Source organism: Schistocerca americana, chromosome 1 (assembly GCF_021461395.2).
Source record: "Schistocerca americana isolate TAMUIC-IGC-003095 chromosome 1, iqSchAmer2.1, whole genome shotgun sequence".
In the NCBI taxonomy this organism is placed as follows: Eukaryota; Metazoa; Arthropoda; class Insecta; order Orthoptera; family Acrididae; genus Schistocerca; species Schistocerca americana.
The window spans coordinates 1,242,518,780-1,242,544,843 of record NC_060119.1 but is presented as its reverse complement, the minus strand read 5'-3'; the positions used below and the strand labels follow the sequence as shown (position 1 = coordinate 1,242,544,843).

At 38.9% G+C, this 26,064-nt stretch overlaps 1 protein-coding gene across 1 annotated transcript in view; it reads left to right on the top strand.

Annotated features, from left to right (window-relative positions):
- The window catches only part of LOC124598534 (Down syndrome cell adhesion molecule-like protein Dscam2), a 394,502-nt gene that overhangs the window by 270,845 nt on the left and 97,593 nt on the right, over positions 1-26,064 (top strand). The window contains exons 21-24 of the mRNA XM_047136007.1: positions 7,228-7,332; positions 7,420-7,558; positions 12,163-12,309; positions 15,889-16,050. Of these exons, the coding sequence (XP_046991963.1) occupies positions 7,228-7,332; positions 7,420-7,558; positions 12,163-12,309; positions 15,889-16,050 (553 nt within the window). The remainder of the gene's footprint in view (positions 1-7,227; positions 7,333-7,419; positions 7,559-12,162; positions 12,310-15,888; positions 16,051-26,064) is intronic.

Sequence of the window (26,064 nt, the reverse complement as noted above, 5' to 3'; positions counted from 1 at the left end):
TTAATGAATCCAATAAAGAAATGCCTTCACTATTTTCTAGTTATGAAGGAGGAGGAAAATGATATGATTTTAAATACGAAGTACTTCTAGGTTGTACAGTCATGATAGTTTTAAACTCCCACCTGAGGTCGAGTCCTCCCTTGGCCATGGGTGTGTGTGTTGTTCTTAGCATAGGTTAGTTTAAGTTAGTTTCAGTACTGTGTAAGTCCAGGGACCGATGACCTCTGCAGTTTGGTCCCTTAAGAACTCACACAAATTTGAACATTTGAATTACATTGATGATGTATTTCAATGTTTAATATATGTCCGTATGGGTTAATTTATAGGTTCTGAAGAAGATACCACTATTGGCATCAAAACCTAGGTAAACTAAAAAAAAAAAAAAAAAAACCTTGCAACTGAAGGCTGAATTTCTTATTTTTTGAACAATTCGCAGTTGCTGAAGTGCTGCATTATGTTAAACATTTGTTGATTCATGATAGTTTGACATCATCCAAAACATACGGTTCTTAAAACAAGGCAGTATTTCCTATAACATTTATGTAGCTACATCAAGAATTTATGATTATTTTTACTATAGAGGTTGATGCCAATTAGCTATTATCTAAAGGGTGATAGATCCCTTGTGTAACATGAGAGAGACTCTGGCTTTGCAATCCTGACTGTGTCCAGGGACAGATGATGATGCTGTACATGAAGTGGTGATCCTGGTATGGTGACAATGTAATGACTGTTGAGTATTTCACCGGTGCTGGAGTAAGCAATGGACAGGTTGCTTAGGGAACTGGTGGAGCAGACTATTCTACGGTGAACCCTCAGCAATCACTTTGATGCCAATGTTGTTGGCATGCATAGGTGTCCATGAATGGACAACTGTGTTGTACATTCAAGTAGGCATCGATTGCAAAGACCTGGTAGGATGCCATAAAATGGTGAGAAATCTCCTCTAACTGTCAGATATAGCACTTCTTCAGCAATGAATCTCTGTGCAAATACACACTGAATATTGAAGTTTATAGATGTAAGGTGATGTGGCTGTAGGTCCTGACGGAAGATCTGTTTATGGGATACAGGTGTCTGCCATTGGTATTTTGCCGTGGAAGACTAGAACAGTGGTAAACTGAGAGATCAGCACCTACAAAGATTAGGAATTGTAGCTTGGTAGAGTGCTCTGTTATGAACAGTTAATAGCTATCCAGTTTGATTACAGCTATAATCACTACTGATTTCTGGCAATGTTTTCCTTGCCACAGGGTGGTCAAGATTCCCAAGCTGCAGCCCCAAATTTTCTGTCGTACAAGCTAACATTTTCTCTAGTGGGCAAACGCTTATCTTTGCTGAAAAAGCTTCACTGTCACAGTGCACTTGTGGAGTGCCATGTTTGTAGGACTGCAGCTTGCTTAGATAGTTCAGTTAGTTGTACTTGCATTGTTTCGAGAGGACAGTCAGTCCTGATGAAGGTAGTTGCAAGGCCCATGCATGGTTACATGTTCACTGTTTGGTCATCAGTTTGAGCAAGACCTTTGAGGTCATCAGCACAGACCGTGAGTATTTTCTGTGCATCTGCAGGCAAAGGTGATAGCCATATATTCTGCAGAACATCATCATTAATTGCATTGTTTGCTAGCATGTGAAGACAATGAAGCATATACGATGGTGTGGGTCACAGAGTTCTTCAGTGTGGAGCAATTAGAAAAATTGCTCACTTGGCTTCTGACTATGACAAACACATGCTTGATAGAGGTGTATTTTTCTGTGCAGGACTGTGAACCTAGGAAGTCTTGTACTTTCTTAGCCATTTTATCCTTAAGGGTAGCCACTGTAAAACTACATTTGGATTAGTCCAAGGTAATGTGGGCCAAGACAAATTGGCTCCAGAGATCGGTGAACCACCTGACCAGAAGGCTGGCAGCTTCACCACAGTTGGGCTAAGGATCACTTTTGCTGTTTTTGCACAGTTGTTGTGAAAACTTACATAAAATGTGATTTTCAGACAGTTTCAGTTATATGTCACTTACATAAGGCTTTATGCCACAGCCTTCTCAGCAAAAGATAAGCACACACCATTCATACAAAGAAGCAAGCACACCTCATGTACACATGACTTCCAAGTCCAGCATCTCGGACTGGAATGCAGCTATCATGTGGGATGCAAGCAACAGGCTAGAGGGGGCAGGAAAGGGGAAGGGATAGTATTGTATGGGTGGGGAGAGAGATGAACACTGTCTGATGGAGTGTTTAGGGACTAGAATGCCAACAGGCACAGCACCAGGAGGTTGTGGGACAGGGAGGTGGGGGGGAAAGGAGCAGAAAAAGAGAAGAATGTGGAAAGATGAGCAGATGCATTGGCAGAGGTAGCAAATAAACAGGGCAGGAGACAAGACTGGAGAGTAGATGATAGGACAGAGGAAGTGGAAAATGTTGGCTGGAAGGTGTGGGGACAGTATGTAGAGCCGTGATAATAATAGGAGCGGAGAATATGTTGTAAGCATAAATCCCATGTGTGCAGTTCAGAAAATCGGGTGGTAATGAAACAGACATTGAAGACAGACATGTTATGTTCAGCTGCATGTTGTGCCACAAGACGGTCTACTTTGCTCTTGGCCACAGTTTGGCGGTGGCCATTAATCCTTGTTGACAGCTGGTTAGTAGCCATACCAATATAAAAAGTTGTGCAATGTTTGTAGCAGAGCTAGTAAATATGGCTACTTTCATAGGTGGTCTGGCCCCTGATGGGGTTGGATAAACTTGTGACAGGACTGGAATAGGCAGTGCTCGGTGGGTGGACTGATCAGGACATGCACTGGGGTCTTCCACAGGTATATGATCCTTGTGGCAAGAGGTTGGGATTGGGAGTGGCATAGGGATGGACTAGGTTGTTGTGGAGGTAGGATAGGCAATGGAACTTTAGGAGTGATGGGAAGCATCTGTCCCTCATTTCTGTGCATAATGATAGGTAATCAAAATCCTGACAAAGGAAGTGGTTCAGCTGTTTCAGTCCGGGGTACTACTGGGTGATGAAGGGGACACTCCTCTGTGGCTGATTCTTGGCACTGGTGGGAGGATTGGGGGTGTGAGGGGAAATGGCATGGGAGATCTGTTTGCAGACTAGGTCTGAGGTATAGTGCCTGTTTTGAAGGCCTTGGTGGGACCCTCAACATACTGGGCATGGGAGTTCATATCACTGCAGTATGCCATCCCAAGGTTTCCAGGCTGCAAGGGAGGGATTTTTGGTGTGAAAGGGATGACAGCTCTCAAAATGCAGGTACAGTTGGTGGTTGGTTGCTTTAATGTGGACAGAAATGCAGATGGAGTCATCAGAGAGGAGGATGTCAACATCTAGGAAAGTGGCATGCTGGATTGGGAAGAACCACATGAAGCAGATGGGAGAGAAGGTGTTTAGGTTATGAAGGAACAAAGATAGGGTGTCTTGGCCTTAGACCAGTTCATGAAGATATCATCAATGAACCTGAAACAGACTAGGGGTTTGGTGTTTTGGTAGGCTAGGAAAGTCTCCTCTAGGTGGCCCATGGGGAGGTGCAATATGGATGCCCATGGTTGTACCATGGATTTGTTTAAATACCTTCTCTTCAAAGGAGAAGTAGTTATGGATTAGGACAATGTTAGTTTGGTGTATGAGGAATGAGGTAGTGGGTTTGGAGTCTGAAGGACGTTGGTTCAAAAAATGGTTCAAATGGCTCTGAGCACTATGGGACTTAACTTCTGAGGTCATCAGTCCCCTAGAACTTAGAACTACTTAAACCTAACTAACCTACAGACATCACACACATCCATGCCCAAGGCAGGATTTGAACCTGCGACTGCGGCTGTCGCGTGGTTCCAGACTATAGCACCTAGAACCGCTCGGCCACCCCGGCTGGCTGAAGGACATTGGGAAAGGTTATGTTCAATAGTGGTAAGATCATGAGCATGAGGGATGTTGGTGTATATGGAGGTGGTGTCAACAGTGATAAGTAGGAATCCAGGAGGTAAAGGGGTGGGGATGGTGGAGAGTCAGTGAAGGAAGTGGTTGGCATCTTCAACGTGGGAGGCTGCATTACAGGAAATTGGTTGGAGGTGTTGGTCAATGAGGGCCAAAATTATTTCAGTAGGGGCACAATAACCAGCCACAATGGGATGCCCAGCATTGTTGCATTGTGAATTGTGGGGAGCATGTAGAAGGTGGGTGTGTGGGGGGTGTCATGGGTGTCAGGAGAGAAATGGATTCAGGGAAGAGGTTTTGGGAAGTGCCTGAGGCCTAAAGCAGGGATTTGAGGTTGTGTTGGACTCCTGAGATGGGATCACTGTGGCATGGTTTATAGGTGGAGGTGTCAGATAATTGGTGGAAGGCTTCTGCCAGGTTGTCAGTGCGGTTCATAATGACGTTGGTGGAACCTTTGTGTGTAGGTAGGATAATCAGGTCAGATTTGTTTTGAGGTTGTTTATGGCTATTCTTCCTTCTATTGAAAGGTTGGTGTTCTTGAGTAAGGGATCCAGGGAAGGATGATGAGGCTAAGTTGGAGGTAAGAAATTCGTGAAACGTAGGTAGGATGTAAGGGAGGATCGCGATCGGATGGAGGTATGAACTGGCAGAGGCAGGGAAGTGCTTTCATTGCAGGAATCGGGAGAAGGAGAGTAGGTCTTTGACAAGTCTAGCATGCTTAAATTTGGGTGCAGGACTAAAGATGAGGCCTTTTGAATAGGACTGAAATTTCTGTGGAGCTGAGGGTTTTGGTGGAAAGGTTAACAACGGCGTTATGGGAATGTTTTGTCTCTGGATTTGGCGGAATGTTGTTAGGGTGTTTTCGGGGATGTGGCAAATTGAAAAGGTCATCCAGGCAGAGTTTAGCTGCTATGAGGGGCGAAAGAGGAGATATACTGTGAGTATGGTAGGGGTTGGGTAGTGGTGCCATGAGGCAGCTGTAGGATGCCAGCACACTGGATAACTTATGGAGGTGGTGTCTGGAATGCTCCTCCAGATGCTGGAGAGCAAGGGATCGATTTCAGGGATGTGATATTTGGAGTAGGGCTTGCACAATAGTAGCATCTTGCAGAGGGACCAGAGATGGTTCTAAGATGCCTGTGCCATGAAGATGCTTTTTGCAGTATTGGGGTATCTGCCCTGGGTGCAATTTCAGGAATGCCAAATTTATATTCTTGAAGAGAAAAACCTTGTTTCACAAAGTGCCTATCATCCAGTGCACATTGCTGTATCGATTATTCATATGACTTTGACTTGCATCCCAGTTGATTTTTGAGCATATCTCAAAGTTGATTTCTAAATGAATCAAAGTTGATTTTTGGATGCATGGATAATGTGCAAGATGTATCTGCCAGAGGAATTCTCGTTGCATCTAGAAATAAAAAACTTTCCCACAGACAGAAGGGGATGGGACTAATACAAGCTGAGCCAAATAAACCTGTATGGGAGAATGCCAATTGCTGTTCGTTTATGTGGTTGATTGGCTGAGCAATGATCAGCATTGTTATAATTATTGGTGGAATCCATAGATTCAGATTGCCCGAGTGTAAATAAATGACTAACGGGAATAACAGTTAAGAAAAGTTACATATTATCTTCTCGATACAGCCAAGAAAACGAAATTTTGACAGAAAATTTTTGCCAGATCGCTACACTACCAGTTGTACAGTCATCAGTTAGCAGCCACTCTAAGTTTTGTGTTAGGAGCTGTGCAGAAAATGCATTGTACAAACATATAATAACGCCTAACCGGAGAATAGACATGGAATAACAGAACCTGTGATTCTGGCAGGGTTGCTGAAGTTAACTGGAGAATAAGTTTTGACAATGGCAAGAATAGTTACAGAATTAGTGATGACAAGATTGTTTGTTAGAATGAGGGAGGAAAAGAAATGCGGACATCACACAAATTGTATGGAATAATATGACGATTCCAAATTTATATAAGTATTTTGTACTACCACTTTTCAATCTCATGCTTGTGAAACTGGAGTGTATGAATGAAATATGAGACTATTCCCTAACATAAAACTTTTTGCTTGTAGTAGGCCTTATAGGTGTTTGATATTGGTACTTCATGAAGTATGTTCTGTCGTGTTATTTATGTAAGTGAGCTACTAAAAATAACCATTTGTGCCCAAACAGTTTCACTTATTTGATGTGAGTTACAATTGCTGCAGTATTAGAAAGGCCTATTTTGTTTTATCTAGCAGACAGTGACAAGCTATGAAAGATGTAATCAAATCGAGAAACCACACCAGTTTCGGTACTATTCATATTAACAGCTATTTCAATATTAGACAATGATATTTTGATTTTTTTGTGTAGCAAAATGTTGGTTGAACTTTGAGGTAATAGATTCTTTCAGAGAAAGGAAAGCATGCAGTGTAAAGTTGAAGCAAGATTAGAGAGTGAAAATGCTGGGACATAAGGATTGAAGAAATGTGTCCTGTCTTATTTGTCTCTTGTCTTTACAGGTTTCATGTTTCCTATATTTAATTTTATGTCACACAAAAGAGAAAGTTATTAGCTAATAGGTAATAAAGGGTGCAAATTTTGTGAAGAGTTCTTATTCCTCTACTTACAAATAGTCCCACCCAGTATTAATTGTGAGTCAAGGGGGTAGGGCCAGGAGAGGCACCACAGATCATTTTAATTTCCACTGTCCTGAATGTAGGTTTGGTGGCTTCCATTATAAAATATACACATTAGAATTCTGAGAGCAAACTACAGTGATGTGCAATAAAAGAAAGCTGTGTGGAGAGATGTAGCACTGCACTTTGACACACTTAAAACTGAATAACAAGTCTTACATTTCCTCAAACACATTTATTTTCTATATCAAATCTTCAGAAATATCTGCACTACAAAGTGAACATATTTTTGAAAAATTGTTTGTTATTTTTCTTTTAATTTTTGACATCCTATCTCAAACACTCAAGGGGGCGGGGGGGTGACACCATCGAGTTTTTGCCCAGTTCAAAAATATCGTAGATCGTGGGCTGAGGTCAGGAATTGGTGAAATCTGATTAGGTGTACGTCATTGCGTGAAGGCAGGGGTGGGATCCTCTCTCCTCTGTTGGCACGTGCTGATAGCTCTGTCGTTACACATAGCTTTTCCTGTTTCTTTTTGCTATATGTCAAAATTGATGCTGATTAGACTGTAGTTTTAGCTTCTGTTTCCTATTTTTGTTTTAATGTTAAACAATGTTAATGTTATACAAATTCACTAATAAAATTTTTAGGCACCATTGGCTGACACCTGGAATGGAGAGATATTGGGATACACAGTCTACTGGAACATTCATGGAAACATGTTTGATGAAAAAAATAGTACAAATAAGCTTGAGGTTGGTGAAGTTTTTCTGCAATAAATTCTAAAAATTCTAAGTCATTATACAATCACTTTTATCTTTATATCAAATATGCAATCACAGGTTCGAGGTTCTTCTAACACAGAGATCCGATTGAAACAATTGAAGAAATTCACAAAATATGATTTGTATGTGCAAGCCTTCAATGATATGGGACCTGGACCACTTTCATCACCTGTTACTATTACAACTAAAGAGGGAGGTGAGTGTCACTTTTAATCAACAGCAGCTAAACACTTTGACTTGCACTGCTCATGTATATGTAAACACTGTACTTAACAACAAAAACAGATGGGCATATAGTAACACCTGCTGTAGAGTATTATCTGTGCTTCTTTTGGTTTTGTGGCCATCATTAAAGAAGAGTGCTGATAACTGGCAAAGTTTTCATGTTTGCAAAGTTATTTTTGAAAGAATAAAAATTTACTAACATATATTCATGTTTTCTGCATGAGGCATGCAAAAGCAGTGAGCACCCTTTTTTTAGAATGAAGTTTATTACACTCAGAATTCATATTAATATTTTTGTGACTGCATAGTTTCTGCTGGATATTAATTTTCACTATCCTCTCGGATGAGCCTTGGCTTAAGTCTACCTTTTAATATGTCTATATGATATAACTTGGTAGAAAAAAACCTAGTCATCAAGTGTAGAAAGAAGAAAACACATAGAAAAGTTAAGGAAATGTGCAAGCTTTTGGAGCCAATGGCTGCTGCCTGTAGCAGAAGGGTTGAAGCAGAAGGAAGAGGAATGGAGGGAAAAGGACTGGTGAAGTTTAGAAAATGGAGAGAGTCGTGGAAAAACTGCCCAGAACTCCATAACTCTTCATATTTCCTAAACAGTGCCAGTCCTTTTCCCTAATCCCTCTTCCTTCCCCTTTAACTCTTCTGCTGGAAGAAGCAGCCACTGGCTCTGAAAGCTTGCACATTTCCTTAACTTTTAGACTACACTTACTCTTTGATCTGCTCATGGCAGACTTTCACTGGTATGATATTCAATTCACCATCTTATGGGGAACATGTTTTACCAACTGTTCTACTTGACTGTGAACATCATGGCTGTGTCTGATCTTTTTAAGGTGAAATGTGCTTTAGGCAGTCAAATAGAAGTAAAAAGGGTTGTTAACTGTACATGATCTGGAAACTGGAGAAAATAAACTCAACTTCAGAATTTGAAATCGGAACAGGGGGGAAAAATTAGTATTTCTGAAAAAACCTCTAGAAACTGAACATTTTTGTCTGAAAAGTATTTTATATTTTCCATCATTTTGAAGAGATCATCAAAAACTCCTCCTCAAGCACATGATTTGGACTGTGCTTCACACCAAAATAAATTAATACAATGGAGAAACAGCCAAAATTACAAATTTCATTTTTTGAGTTATCTGTGTGCTTTCTACATGTTCATTTGCTCTTTAAGTTGCAGGCACGATTAGGAGACACTCACATGTAGCTTTTGGCTACAGCCTTCGACAGTAAAGGGAGACATAGCACAACATTAACACACACACACACACACACACACACACACACACACACACACACACACACACACACAAGCAAGCAAGTGTACCTCTCTCTCTCTCTCTCTCTCTCTCTCTCTCTCTCTCGCTCACACACACACACACACACACACACACACACACACACACACACAATCTCAAGCTCCAGCATCTCGGGCTGGAATGCCAAACCTACCTATCTTTTCCTACATTGTTGTTATTCCTATCTGGAGTTTCCTTTGCTCTTTGTCATATGTATATCTTGACATGGTAATTATATTTTGGGAAATACCCTTATGACTTTCTGAGTGATATGAAAATGGATCCTGACCAGAAACAAGTCATCAAATAAATAAAAACAAAATTAGCAACTTTATCTGCTGTTCCATTTTATTGATTAACACTAATTGCTGCCCTGCAATTACTACAGCATGTCAGAAGTTCATAAAAAATAAATTGTTAAACTGTTTACTGTGAACCACTTGTATGCCAGTTCCCCTATTCTCTCAGCTGTGGTTTTAATAAGGATGTGTTAGGACATTGTGCGATCAGCAAATACCACAATTTTGAAGAGTCCTCCAATGCCTTGTTAATTATGTATTTAGCTTAAGAAATGCAGTGGGTCGAGTAATAAACCTTGTTGGACACAACATTTAAATGGTTTCCCATTCTGGTTGTTCCTCCACCCCTCCACCCCACACCCATTCCTCTGTTTTCTGTGATTAAAATGTGACTTCGTATGTGCCAGGGGATTTCTTTAATGTCATGACATTTTAATGTCTCTTCTATAAATTTGTGATCCACATACAAAATTGAAGCCCATGGATGGCTGCTATGAGGAGGACTCAGGTTCAGTTCTCGGCACTGTCAGAGGGTGTTCCTTGGTGGAGGGACTGTAACAGGGTGCAGTCAGCCTCATGATGTCAGTTGAGGAGCCACTCAGTTGAGAAGTAGCCATTCTTAGCTCAAAAAAGCTGACTAAGACTAGGAGAGTGATAGGCTGACCTCATGCCTTTCCATACCACATCCACATGATATCATTGGTGTGCATTTGGTACTGATTGGCCCTTATGGGCCAGAATGTGGACCTTTGTGTTTTATTTATATATATAAATTCATTAGATGATATATTCCTTTCTCTGTAGTTAATCCTTTAGCGAATCCAGACTGAGTAGTTGTTAAAAGATTATCAAAAAAGTGATCCAGTGTTCTGTTATACGTCAGTTACTTAGTTTTTTAAGAACATCAGGAGAAAAGGGATGGGTCAATAATTAGAGGTGATTCATTCACCTACACACTTTAAAATGGGTGTTATAACCTCATACTTCAGTCCTTCAGAAAATAACACCCTGACTATTTTACCATGATAAAGGCAACTAAAGGAAGGTGCCATCAAACCAGCACAAAATTTCAGAATTTTGGCTGAAATACCACCAGAGCCCAAGAGCTAATGATTTTTGTCATCCCTTTTAACAGTTGATTTTGTAGAATTGATATCTGGTGATGGAGTATGCAATGCTTATCTCAATGGATATGCTGGATATACTTTTGATAGTCAACTTTTTGTCTCTGTGGTTAGAGTTACTGGTAAGATAAAATCTTTGAATTTAGTTGCCAGTAATTTTCATTTTACATCGCATGTCTCTCACCTGTTGCCACAAGGGGTGGAATATCACCACGTTTACTCATATGGTTCCTAATAATACTCCAAATTCTCCTCTGTATGATGAGAGATTATTAAATTGGATGTATCAATCTTGCGGTGGCTTCTGAATCATTCCATTGATTTTAAAACTTTTACTTTCAATGCAGTATTGTTGTTGACCTTAGCTTGTAATGCATTCATAGTGTTTTCAGTGTAGAATACCCATCACATATGTGACATTTATTTATTTTTTTAAATTTATTTATTATCTTTTTTTTGCATATAGTCACCAACTGGTGACTTTTGCAAACGTCGTAGCATTTTTGTACAAACAGTAGGAATTTGCAATTCACATGTACAAGAAGCCACTTATGGGTGATCCACTTGGCAATATATGGTACAGAACTTCCTAATGCAACATACAGTTGTTACATAGTATAGGTATTTGCATTTACAGCATGTTGCTACAAAAATAATATATATTACAATCACCTCAGAATAGTACATCGTATAGATAGAAGAGTTAGGCCTACATTTAAGAGTAGCTACATTTTAATATCAGTATTCATTCAGTGAGTACAAACGTTTGAGAGTTAAGAATGATTTTAATTCCCTTTTGAATACTTTACCTCTGTGGCAGTTTGTTAAACCATATCTGGCCATTAATCCAAGGACTATGATCTGTTGTCTTTAGTTTAGTTCCCTTTCTGAAGAAGCAATCTTTTTGTCTTGTGTTATGGGTATGCACATCAGAGCATTTAGTTTCATTATTTTTATGATCCACAAAGAATGTTATTAATTTGTACAGATACAAGGAATATACTGTTAGATATTTACGTTGCACAATGGTTTCCCTACATGAATCTCTGTTTCCTAGTTGATGCATGGTACTGATTGCTCTTTTCTGCAGTTTTAGGATTCTGTTCATGTGACTATCAGCAGCACATCCCCATAACTCTATTCCATAATTAGTATATGCAAATATTGTCCCATAATAAGCAGTTTTTAATGTTTCTTCAGAGACTAATTTTGATAGTTTTCTAATTAAGTGCAGTGAACTGCTGATTTTATTGCAAACAAAATTGATGTGGTCTACCCATCTAAGATTTTCATCTAGGTACATCCCCAAAAATTTACATTTTTCAGTGTCTACTTTTTTGATGCCACTTATATCATCAATACAGGTTTGGTATGAATTACCATCGTGTTGCCCATGTATATTCATTGTACACTGTCAACCAGTTTAACATGATTTTTGCATTCCAGAAGTTAATGTCAGCTTTTAATAAGTGACACTGTTTCATAATATTAATGGAGCTTAACGCAGATCTGTATATTCACAGATTTTAAATGTTGAACTGCTGGCGCTGACTCAGTATTTGTGATTATGGTTTTGTACTGCTTATATTCACAGATTTTAAATGGTGAACTGCTGGTGCTGACTCAATATTTGTGATTATGGTTTTGTACTACTTGTAATATTCTAATTTATTATATTTTGATAATGTTGTGATATCACGAGATATCTCAACATTATTTAAGTAAATTTTCATTACTAACAAATATTTGCGCATGCAACACGAAATTGCTATAGTTTGTGCTACAAAAAATATAACTTGCAGTGCAGTGAGAACCATATTATCACTTTGCTATCTGCAGTTCCAGATGCCCCTCCACGAAATGTAACCTGCTCTCCTTTATCATCACAAAGTGTGAAAGTCAGCTGGTCACCACCACCAGCCCACAGCCATGGTGGCATCATACGTGGATACAAAGTCATCTACAGGCCCATCATTACTGATTACAGTAAGTCTGTCATGACTCATTTCCAGTACCATACACTCTCTTTAGAATCAGACTAAAATCTGCTGTGATTAACGCTTGCTTTAAGATCTTATAGTTATCTTTAATATAGACTTAGATGTTCTGCTAATGAGTAGTATAAGGTGAGTCTGTTGCCAATTTAAATTCATTAAAAACATTTAAAAATCTCAATGAGTTTTAGATACCATTCCAAAATAAAATTATAACCCACTATGAAAATTAAAATAAGAGCTAACAATGTAAGAATGCTTTTTTGTGGTCATTTTATAGAGAACTTCCTTTTCTATTGTCAAGGATTATAGATTCTAAGCTAATCATCATAGCCATAAAAAGCTGTAAAGCTAACAATGAAGAACGCTAATTTTTATATTAGTTGATGACTGACTTCCATTGTAAATTATTCCTAGTTCTCTTTTAACTGAACTGCACTTTACATCTGTCAAAAGCAGATGATAAGGTCCATAAAATTTTTTAATGTTAGACTGTATTCAGTTGATGTGTATGTAGCACTGAGCCATTTCTGTGCATGTGTTGTCTACATTATAAATTATGAATCATACACTGCCAGAAAATAAAAATGCAGCACTCTCAAGTACAGGGTCATTTTTGTGATAAGCGAAATGGCTCGTAGTTCATCATTGCAGGAGTGTATGGTAACAAATACAGACCAAATGAAACACATATCACAGGAAATAGTGCCTAAACAGTTACATGAGTAGACAGTGCACTGTCCTCTGGCAGCAGTGCAGGTGTGTATTCTCGCATGCAAAACTTGAAGGAACACACAGAAAATGTTGTGGGGAAGGCTAACCAGAGACTGCGTTTTATTGGCAGGACACTTAGAAAATCAACAAACCTACTAAGGAGACTGCCTACACTATGCTTGTCCATCCTCTTTGAGAATACTGCTGCACGGTGTGGGATCCTTACCAGATAGGGCCAACGGAGTACATCGAAAAAGTTCAAAGAAAGGTAGCACGTTTTGTATTATCGTGAAATATGGGAGAGAGTGTCACAGAAATACAGAAATGATACAGGATTTGGGCTGGACATCATTAAAAGAACGGCATTTTTCGTTGTGACGGAATCTTCTCACGAGATTCCAATCACCAACTTTCTCCTCCAATTGCGAAAATATTTTGTTGACACCGACCTACATATTGAGGAATCCCCAATTACCACAATAAAATAAGTGAAATCAGAGCTCATACAGAAAGATATAGGTGTTAATTCTTTCTGTGCGCTATAGGGGATTGAAATAATAGAGAATTGTGAAGGTGGTTCGATGAACCCTCTGCCAGACACTTAAATGTGATTTGCAGAATATCCATGTAGATGTAGAAATGATCATAAAAGTGTCGAATGGCATCCTACGATAGATTGTCCTTAGCATCTTGCAGCTTTTGTTGCAGTTCAACATTGATTCTAGCAGGCCCTGGAGAAGGAATAAGTTCCTGCTTCGCAATGTCCCATATGCATTCAGTTGGTAAGAGATATGGTGAGCTTGCCAGATAGAGCAACACGTTGTGTCACAGCAGCCATATGTGGTTGGGCATTGTTGTGCTGAAAAAGCACATCATCTTTCTGCAGAAGAAAGGGCATTAGTATGGGATTAAAAATTTGTGCAATATAGTGGCCAGTGGTTTCTTTACCTCATAGAAACACCAGATGTTACCACAATTTGTAACTGGTGACCCTCACACCATGAACCCTGCGACAGGACCTGTGTGTTGCGGGTGGGTGTGCTCCAGAATAGGCCATTCGCCAGGTCTAAGCCATGCATTTTACATCCATCACTCACGTACAGACAGAACCTCCTCTCATCACTGAAGACAACAGATCACCACTCCACTCTCCTGTCGATTCTTTCTAGACATGAGAGTAGCCGTGCTCAGCAGTGTCATGGTGTCAGTGGTAGTGTGGTCAGCATCGTATGTAATCTTGGTTGGTTGTTTCATTGGTTGGTTGTGTGTTTAAAGCAACCAAACTACTTGATCATCACTCCCCATGATCTTAGTCCTACTGCAAGTACAGTAGACGGTTCCAAACTGTCCTTGGTGACACAGCAGGTGCAACATATGCCCAGATTTATTTTCTGGATGAATAGAATAGAATAGAATAGAGTCTTTATTGTCACATGACATGTTATATACACTCATTTGATTTAAATATTGGTGACTCATCAATGAATAATTCTATGCCTACCTAAGTATACCTCAAAACAAGATACATTAAGATAAAGCATATAGATGTTCCCAGAAGCACATTACAACATAAAAAGATAATTACATGTTAGATTTCTTCCTTTTTCTTAAAATTTCCACAGTGGATTAAAATCATTCTTTTTAAGTATTTTTCATGTTTGTTTCTCTAGTTTATAAATATGGACATACTTCAATAAGCATACGCATAGAACGTAATGTAGAAAAAAACAGGAAAACAAAACAATATCTCCTACTTGTTTTCCTCATTTATAAAATCATCCACACTGTAGTAGTATTTGCTTTTTAAATATTTTTCAATGTTTGCACCTGGGGGTTCTTGCTTGCAGTCCTTCAACACATTTTATTGCTTAGCTTCAAAGTCAAGTAATATGGAGTATTTTCAAATAATGTTAGTCTGTGGCAAGGTAATATGTAGTCTTGTTTGTGCCTTGTTTCATAAGCACGTGTAAATGAATTTTCCTCAAAAAGATTTGTATTTTTTAACTCAAAGAGAAGTGTTTCATGTACAAACATGGAAGGAATTGTCAGTAAGTCAGGGCATGCAAATAAAGGTTTGCGGCTTGAACACTCTGAGGAGGCTCCCTTTTTCAACTCCTCAAAAACTATGCCATGTCTTACAACTGATATAAAATATACATGATACACAGTTTTCCTAACAGCTAAGTCACTTACTTTATTTAGAACCCTCATTGCGTAAACAAAACTATTTAACTGAAGTTCAATCAGGCACTGTTGTTTGCACTACGGTTTGAGCGTGACATGCATCTGTACTATATGGATGTTCAGAACCTCATGGGTTTGGTAATGTTTCACAGACCACTGCGGAAAGCAGGGACACACCACTCATACATTGTATATGGGGTGTGCAGCATTCCATTGATATGTCCAGTCTGCTTCACGCACGTCTACAATGCAAACCTTTTACGATGGCTGAAGTTGTTCCGTATGGTGGTAGTACGCACTCGTTGCCGGTGGATGGTTGTACCCCAGAATGACTATTTCAAACACTGTCCACCTCTAAACTTAGTGCAGCTACTGCCTACAGAATCAAAAATGAAAGATGCACAGACAGGCCTCCTGATCATCATGACAGATTAATCACTAACACCACATCCCTCAGTATCCACATATTATAACCTAGTACTACTGAACAAAAGCAGATCAATTAATACTTTCCTGTAAATTCATTGCTAGATGGAATCATGTACGTTATGTGCTAATTTTACACTATAGCATGTCAAATTTCATGCAGTATTAATCATATGTGTTTCTCCTGCAGAACCTAAGCCAAAATGCAGCTCATGAGTAATATCATTTTTGAATGAACTGTTTTCAGATTTTCGAACTGTGGGAAGTGAAGTTAAAAGAACTGCTAGCCTTGAAACATACCTTCATGGGCTTCTGAAGTTTACAAACTACTCTGTAAGACTGCTGGCTTTCACAAATGTTGGAGATGGTGAACTGAGCCAGTCTGCTTTCTGTACAACTGAACAGGATGGTAATGTAATATATTATTCCCACGCCATTATTTATCTGGAGCCACTCATGATGTAGATACTGTTATTGTTGTATAAATGACTCAGTGTATCAAAACTTGTTTTTGCAAGAAAGAGTAGTTTTTTGTGTCAGTATGTGTAACTTTTTAATGAGTATAAGTATTGAAGTATCTAAGAGTTCTATAAGTGGATAATGTACTACTTTTCTGAAATTTCAAAACAGCAGCACTTCACCACCATACAAAATGAATACCCTTGAAAATAATCAATTTTTGAAAATATAATGTAAATTGACAGACTAAAAAATCTACTCACCAAGTGGCAGCAGCAGAACACATGTATAAAAGTAATTACAGTTTACAATCTTTTGGAACCTGTGGCTCCTTTTTCTGGCAGAAGGGTTGAAGGGGAAGGAAGAGGGGTGAAGGAAAAGCCCTGGTGAGATTTAGGAAAAGGGGTAGAGTCAGAAAAGTTACCCGCTACCCCAGGTCATGGGAAACTTACTGGATGGAGCCACTGACTCCGAAAACTTGCAAAATTTAATACCTTTTAAATGTGTGTTCTCCTACTGCTTGGTGAGAAGATTTCTTATCTGTATAATTACATTAAATGTATGCCCCGAAATTTATGGGGCGTGCATGTTACATAGTAGCCCTGTATATGCATTATGTGACTAAAAATCTTCAGGCACTCTCTGGCATTCATTCCAAAGGTTAATTAATCATTATTGGACTGCCTTTCACTATTATTACAGCATTTAAACTTTTGGAAATACTCTCCACTAAGTTGTGATATACTGGTGTTGTGAAGTGGAAGATTATGTCTATCTCTGAGTGATACGATAAGCTCTTGATGTGCCATTTGGTGAAATGTTTTTATGCAGAGATTGAAAATTACTCATGGGAGAGGGATGTTCACATGTGTGTGATTGATATATCGCCCCTCACTCGGTTGGTTCATGTATGGTTTGCCTATGTATGAGGATACTTGCATATTTCCAGAAATATCCAATCTGACCAAAGGTGTATCCATTGTATACCAGTGATTTTCTGTGTGCTCACAAGCTTTTTTAGGGTAAACGTATCTGGAAAACAGAGCTGTAGAATAAATATAGTTACAGTTGATCCAGCTACAAGTACAACAAAATACTACAACTTGGACAAACCCAAGGATATTAAAGAAAATGCGTTTAGTGTCCTCCCTTGAAACATCAGAAGCCTTATAAATAAAACTTTTCGTTTCCATTCAGGAAAAAGAAAGGAAATGGAATTTATCAGACTTGTTGTCCACTTCAGAACATTACATAGAAATCACTTAAACTGAACACATTTGCTGGCCATGATGCTGTTTCTAGCATAATATCAGAACCTGTGGATTACCCTCAAGCTGTCTTTGAAATCAGTCAGCAGCTCGGGGCATATTTCCTGACAGGATTAAGTATGCTGTAGTAACACATTTACAGAACTAGAGATAAGCAAGTCGCGCCTGCATTTACAGACCTTCATCACTCCTATCTGCATTTTCAAAAGTGTTGTCTGTGATAAAATACTGACGAACTTGTTATCTGCTACTCAGTTTGGCTTTGTATTCTCCTCAGAGAATGTAATATAAGTCCTCATAAATGAAATGCTAACAGGAAAATTAACCTGTTGGTACCTTTTATGACCATGCCAAAATCTTTGATTATGTGAATCACAAAATTCTACTGAACAATCTAAAGTGTTCTGATATTAATGGCATTCCTCTTGCATGGAGGTAGTCATAACTTGATAACAGAAAACAGAGACTGCAGGCTTTCACAGCCGGTATTAGTGTTATTGTTGATATTTGTTTTATGAGTACAAGGCCATGGTCCAAGCCGAAATTCTCTGCATAAAATTTTGTCTTCCAGCGCTGGAGATATTATCAGAGGCTTTAATGAACCAGGAAGCAGTTACAGTCTCACATAAGCTCAACAAGCCAAACTGTTTTCTACAGCCATGCAACTGTTGGTTTATGCCATCATCAGATTGCTGTCTAATATCACAGAGTATATTATGGAGTTTGTAGTATGAAAGAGTTGGTGCTGTGTTTTTATTTAGCTCTAAGGTTCACAACTTGTCTAATTTCAATCCTTCTTCATTTCTGTTAAATTTGTTTTTGGGCTTTTGAATTTCTGTGGCCTCCCTGTACATCATAACAAATTATTGATTAGAACTTGCTTAAACCACAGTCTGAAAGAAATGGATTTGGTGTTCCCTGGTCCCAGTGCTTGATCTGCTACTGCTAATTTATTTGTCTTGTTCAGGCAACAATGGCCCTTGCATTTCATAAGGTGGGTAATAATGGATCCTTTTGTAGACAGTATGTACATTTGACATTCCTGCATATACTTGGCCACAAGAGTAAGGGATTCTACATGATCTTCCTGTGGCAAGCAGCTGGCATAGGTCCTTTGCAGTGTTCAAATATTCACACACCTTTCTGGTTTGTTGAAACACTGTGTGATTACTGTGTTTCCCAAGTATTCTGTTGATGCGGTGTGTGACAGTATTTACAAATGGAAGGCAAACTCTCCCTTTGGTAGGTTCTTTTTTCATTAGAAGCTTTAGACCCTTAGTCAGAGTTTGCTGTTTCTTCTGGTAGAATTCACCCTCCAAGTACTGTGCTTCACATATTCTTCTAACCTGGTGCACCAATGATAACTCTCAGAATTTATAAATATTCCGGATAGTATTAATTGTATTAAGAAAAAATGGGAAGTTCAAATTTCATTTTTGAATGTAGAGGTACTTAGAAAACCTGACAAAACTTTTGTGCATGAAGTCTACAGGAAGCCCACCAGGTACATACCATCACAGAAATACCAGTCACCATCTCAGGCAGAAAAGAGAAGTTATAAAAACTTTGTTGGACTGGGATACAAGAATCTGTGAACCACAGTACTTGGAGGACAAGCTTGATCATTTAAGAAGTGCCTTTGGAAGAAACTGCTACTCTGAGAAAGGAATTAACATCCACTACACCCTAAAAGATCTAGAGCTTCTGATGGAAAAGAACCAACCAAAAGGAGAAGTTTTCCTTTCATTTGTAAACACTATCTTAGATCATAGCCTCAGAGTTCTAAGAAAACATGGCATTGATACATTGTTTAAACCAACTGATAAGGCCTGTGAATATTAGAACACTGAAAAGGACCTACACCATCCACTTGCCGTAATAGAAGAATAGAAAACCCTTGCACTTGTGGTCAAGTGTACATAGGAATTACAAAAAAAAACCATTAACACCTGCCTTAAAGAATACCAGAACAATTGTTGCCTGGGCAAGATGGGTAAATCAGCAGTAGCAGCTCATGCATTGGGACCAGGGAGCTATCAAATTCGATAGTCTGACACTGTGGTTTTAGTGAGATCTAATCATTACTTTGTTAGGATGTACAGAGAGGCTACAGAAATTCAGAAGTGTAAAAGCAGGTGTTACAGAAAAGGAGGAGGATTGAAATTAGTCAAATTGTGGGTGTTAGTGCTAACTAATACAAACAGCCCAAGCTTCATAACATACATCAGTGCATCCCTGAAATCTTAGGCAGCATTTTGGTGATGCCACGAACTTATGGTTGCATCGATACAAATAAACACTTTGGCTTTCTGAGCTTGTTTGAGTCTTAACTGCTTTCTGATTAATTAAAGCGTCTGATATTGTCTTCAGCACTGCAAGATGAAACACTAGGCAGAGAATAATGCCAAGGACCAAGGCCTTATGCCCATAAAGCAAATATCAACAATAACATTAAGCAGAGAATCTTATTAATACACTGTGTCTTGAGCATGAAACTAACCTCAAAAAAGAGGAACATAATATGTAATGTGTCACAGTGATTGTTACTGGGCACACTCATGGTTTTGATGTACGTAAATAATATTCCACTGACTTAATAAAGGGCAGTTAAAAAAGTGTAATATTTGTTAATGACAGAAATGTATCAGTCTAATCTGAAACTTGGCCATAGCAGACAAAGACCTGGTGTTAGCTGAACAGGCCTGAAAGTAGTTCACAGCAGAGTAAGCCTTACTGTTATGAAGACTCATTTTGCCCAATTTTCGATAAGCAATAACGACCTGTTAGTACCAGACGTAGACATTAAGTTATATGCTAAATGAAGCTCAGTGCTTAAAATTCCTCAAGGTCTAGCTGGATAAAAAGTTAAAATAAAGACATAGATAAACTAATCAAGAGAAACAGTTCAGTGTGTTTTACCTTTAGAAGCATCTCTCATTCAGTTGACCTGAAGACAAGTGTGTGGACATAGTTTGCACATTTTCACTCCCTGTTGTCTTATAGACTTATATCCTGGGGTAGTGCATCTTAAATAAATAAAATGTTTGTTCAACAGGTGTGACCAGTAAGATTATTGTGTAATTGTAGGTAACTTACATCTTGCGGAATCCCTTTTAAAGATCTCGGAATTCTTACACTCATTTCCCAATACATTTATTAATTAACAATTCTTGTTGCTGATAATAAAAATATATTTCAGCTGAGCAGTGGTATATGCAATCACAATACAACACACAAAAACAAGTTTCGTGTAGACTTTGTCTCCTGGTTCAGGGTTTGGAATGGAATTGTGTACTGTGGTGGTAAGATATTCAACCAGCTCCCATCTAACATAAAGCATAAACTTGCATGCCAAGTTATAATGTTCTGTAAATAGGACTCAGTATTTATGGATGTAAGAAAATATTTTCTTTGAGAAATACCTTTGTAATCGCATAAATATTAAACTACTAATAGTAGATAAACAGCACCTCTTTATGGTAGTCAAATTAAGTTAGCAGTAACTTTTTTTTAAGAAAGTAGTAGATTTCTTACTAATTTACTTGAGTATGCATAAATGCTATAACTGTGGCTAGCAATAAGCAGTTTAATGTCAAGTACTAATTTTATTTTATTGTCTTTGTTTGTTAATATGAACTGTTATGTAGGCTTCCTGTTCCAGTTTTTTCCTGTTTACTGCACTTATATTTATTCACTTTTCAACGTTTTACCTTTTACATTGCATTTCCATCACACTATCCAAGATGGTTATGTACTGTATGTTTCTGCTTCAATCTAGAGGTGTAACTTCTTTTCCAATGTCATTTTCAAACATTGTAACTTCTTTAGCAAGAATAGTTAGTGGAAATGAGTGTATGGCACTGTGGGCTGGGAGTTCCCCATTCGGGGAAGTTTAGCCACAGAGTGCAAGTACTTGTTGCATTCGACGCCACATTGAGTGACTTGTGCGTTGGAGATGGGGACGAAATGATTATGAGGATAACACAACACCTAGTGACTGAGTGGAGAAAATCTCCTGCCCTAGCTATAAATCAGACCTGGGACCCTTGGCGAGAATAGTCAGTAAATGTCTGAAGATGGCCTTGTAAGCTAAAATCCAGTTAACACAATAAAAGTAATACTGTAAAACAAAAGCAAACTAGAGCTCTTCATTTAGTATTATGATGTTGTTGTTGTTGTGGTCTTCAGTCCAGAGACTGATTTGATGCAGCTCTCCATGCTACTCTGTCCTGTGCAAGCTTCTTCATCTCCCAGTACCTTCTGCAACCTACATCGTTCTGAATCTGTTTAGTGTATTCACCTCTTGGTCTCCCTCTACCATTTTTACCCTCCACACTACCCTCCAATACTAAATTGGTGATTCCTTGATGCCTCAGAAAATGTCCTACCAATCGATCTCTTCTTCTAGTCAAGTTGTGCCACAAACTCCTCTTCTCCCCAATTCTATTCAATACCTCCTCATTACTTATGTGATCTACCCATCTAATCTTCAGCATTCTTCTGTAGCACCACATTTCGAAATCTTCTGTTCTCTTCTTGTCCAAACTATTTATCGTCCATGTTTCACATCCATACATGGCTACACTCCATACAAATACTTTCAGAAACGACTTCCTGACACTTAAATCTATACTCAATGTTAACAAATTTCTCTTCTTCAGAAACGCTTTCCTTGCCATTGCCAGTCTACATTTTACATTGTCTCTATTTCGACCATCATCAGTTATTTTTCTCCCCAAATAGCAAAACTCCTTTACTACATTAAGTGTCTCATTTCCTAATCTAATTCCCTCAGCATCACCTGACTTAATTCAACTACATTCCATTATCTTCATTTTGCTGTTGTTGATGTTCATCTTATCTCCCCCTTTCAAGACACTGTCCATTCCGTTCAACTGCTCTTCCAAGTTCTTTGCTGTCTCTGACAGAATTACAATATCATCGGTGAACCTCAAAAGTTTTTATTTCTTCTCCATGGATTTTAATACCTACTTCAAATTTTTCTTTTGTTTCCTTTACTGCTTGCTCAATATATAGATTGAATAGCATTGAGGAGAGGTTACAACCCTGTCTCAGTCCCTTCCCAACCATTGCTTCCCTTTCATGTCCTTCGACTCTTTATAACTGCCATCTGGTTTCTGTACAAATTGTAAACAGCCTTTCGCTCCCTGTATTTTACCTCTGCCACCTTCATAATTTGAAAGAGACTATCCAGTCAACATTGTCTAAAGCTTTCTCTAAGTCTACATATGGTAGAAATGTAGGTTTGCCTTTCCTTAATCTATCTTCTAAGATAAGTCGTAGGGTCAATATTGCCTCACGTGTTCCAAAATTTTTATGAAATCCAAACTGATCCTCCCCAAGGTCAGCTTCTACCAGTTTTTCCATTTGTCTGTAAAGAATTTGTGTTAGTATTTTGCAGCTGTGGCTTATTAAACTGATAGTTTGGTGATTTTCACATCTGTCAACACCTGCTTTCTTTGGGATTGGAATTATTATATTCTTCTTGAAGTCTGAGGGTATTTCGCCTGTCTCATACATCTTGCTCACCAGATGATAGAGTTTTGTCAAGACTGGCTCTCCCAGGGCTGTAAGTAGTTCTAATGGAATGTTGTCTACTCCCGGGGCCTTGTTTCAACTTAGGTCTTTCAGTGCTCTGTCTAACTCTTCACGCAGTATCATATGTCCCATTTCATTTTCGTCTACATCCTCTTCCATTTCCAAAATATTGTCCTCAAGTACTTCGCCCTTGTATAGACAGTCTATACACTAGTTCCACCTTTCCGCTTTACCTTCTTTGCTTAGATCTGGGTTTCCATCTGAGCTCCTGATATTCATACAAGTGGTTCTCTTTTCTCCAAAGGTCTCTTTAATTTTCCTGTAGGCAATATCTATCTTACCCCTAGTGAGATAAGCCTCTACGTCCTTACATTTGTCCTCTAGCCATCCCTGCTTAGCCATCTTGCACTTCCTATTGATCTCATTTTTAAGACGTTTGTATTCCTTTTTGCATGCTTCATTTACTGCATTTTTATATTTTCTCCTTTCATCAATTAAATTCAATATTTTTTATGTTACCCAAGGATTTCTACTAGCCCTCATTTTTTTTTACCTACTTGATCCTCTGCTTCCTTCTCTACTTCATCCCTCAAAGCTACCCATTCTTCTTCTACTATATTTCTTTCTCCCATTCCTGTCAATTGTTCCCTTATCCTCTCCCTGAAACTCTGTACAACCTCTGGTTTAGTCAGTTTATCCAGGTCCCATCTCCTAAAATTCCCACAGTTTTGCAGTTTCTTCAGTTTTAATTTACAGTTCATAACCAATAGATTGTGGTCAGATTCCACATCTGCCCCTGGAAATGTCTTACAGTTTAAAACCTGGTTCCTAAATCTCTGTCTTACCATTATATAATCTATCTAATACCTTTTAGTATCTCCAGGCTTCTTCCATGTATACAACCTTCTCTCATGATTCTTGAACCAAATGTTAGCTATGATTAAGTTATGCTCTGTGCAAAATTCTACCAGGCGGCTTCCTCTTTCATTTCTTCCCCCCATTCCATATTCACCTACTACATTTCCTTTTCTTCTTTTTCCTACTATCGAATTCCAGTCACCCATGACTATTAAATTTTTATCTTCCTTCACTATCTGAGTAATTTCTTTTATCTCATCATACATTTCATCAATTTCTTCGTCATCTGCAGAGCTAGTTGGCGTATAAACTTGTACTACTATAGTAGGCATGGACTTCATGTCTATCTTGGCCACAATAATGCATTCACCATGCTGTTTGTTGTAGCTTACGCGCACTCCTATTTTTTTATTCATTATTAAACCTACTCCTGCATTACCCATATTTGATTTTATATTTATAACCCTGTATTCGCCTGACCAAAAGTCTTGTTCCTCGTGCCATCAAACTTCGCTAATTCCCACTTATCTAACTTTAACCTATCCATTTCCCGTTTTAAATTTTCTAACCTACCTGCCCGATTAAGAGATCTGACATTCCACGCTCCCATCTGTAGAATGCCAGTTTCCTTCCTCCTGATAACAACGTCCTCCTGAGTAGGCCCTGTCCGGAGATTTGAGTGGGGGACTATTTTACCTCCAGAATATTTTACCCAAGAGGACGCCATCATCATTTAACCATACAGTAAAGCTGCATGCCCTTGGGAAAAATTAGGGCTGTTGTTTCCCCTTGCTTTCAGCCGTCCGCAATACCAGTACAGCAAGGCCGTTTTGGTTAGTGTTACAAGGCCAGGTCAGTCAGTCATCAAGACTGGTGCCCCTGCAACTTCTGAAAAGGCTGCTGCCCTTTTCAGGAACCACATGTTTGTGTGGCCTCTCAGCAGCAACCATTATGGTTGCACCAACGGTACGGCTACCTGTATCGCTGAGGCATACAAGCCTCCCCACCAATGGCAAGGTCCATGGTTCATGGGTGGGGGGGGGGGGGGGGCATTATAATGATATAATGATAGCTTATTGTAATCATAGTTTTTGGGAAGTTTCAGGTTATTGTGTATATTGAATCACTTCACATCACTGAAGGTTCTCCTTCTTGATGGGATTTATGGCATGTGCTGAGTGATGGAAAATTTGTCGTATTTCCTCCTTGAAGTAGGTCTGTGGTGAATAGTTCTTGTTGGGTTTGGGAGAAAATCATTCATTGTATAACTGATACAGTACCACCCTATAACTGATATACTACTTCAACCCACAGATGTTTCATGTAGTTCAGGTCAGATTTTGGGCAGGCCATTACACCTAGTTTACTTGATTTCCATCTAACCATGATGCAGAGGTTCTTTCTAAAAGCAGAAATTTTGCTGTTGCTTTCAGCATCTTTAAACCCTGGCAGTGATTTGTTATGAGTTTGCTATAGGTTGCCCTATAATTGTGGAAAGTCAGTTCAATGGCCATAGGAATGCAATAGCATACCACCTTCAGTAGAACCTTGCTCATAAAGCAGTGTGGCGTTCAAACCAACCTTTCAAGTTGAGGACAATTTTACCTTTCTACAATCTGTCCTTGTGCAGGTTAGCTCACATGCTATCATTCCCATCACTTTGAATACATTTACATACATGTTATTGTTTATCTTGTAGTTCCATTGTCACTGTCCACCAAATTGATAAGTCCCTTGTGTCAGCTGTTAGATCAGATTGTTTGAAAATGCTGTCAATCACAGTTCTGTAGCACTGTGTTAGTCACCTTTTTAGGATTCCCTCTGCAAAATCAGTCTGCTTTATGTTATACGATCTGCTCAATATAATGGTACTCATATTGTGAAAGCTAAGTAATACATTAAATCAGTACTTTATAAGCATTTGCATCTCCAGTTTAATATACAGCATGGTGATTGCCTGTCTTTCTGGCCAATTATAAGAAAAAACTGCTCAGATTGAACCCTTTGACTGCTGAAGGCGCGCCACCTGCTTGGCGCGCTGAGGCGCCGCGTCCTGCGGCGTAATCCGCCTACCTGTGCTGCGTGCCTGTCTCTCGCCGCCAGGACCTGATCAGCCCGCGCTGCTCATCCCGCCTGCCCTGTGCTGAATATTTCTCGGCTGAATACGACTCACGCAGAGCCAGCGTGAATTTTTGGCGACTTTGAGCTGTAATATTTCGGGCAACAGTTTTTTTAAAGAAATATAATTAGGCCATCTTGAACAGCATTATGCATTATCT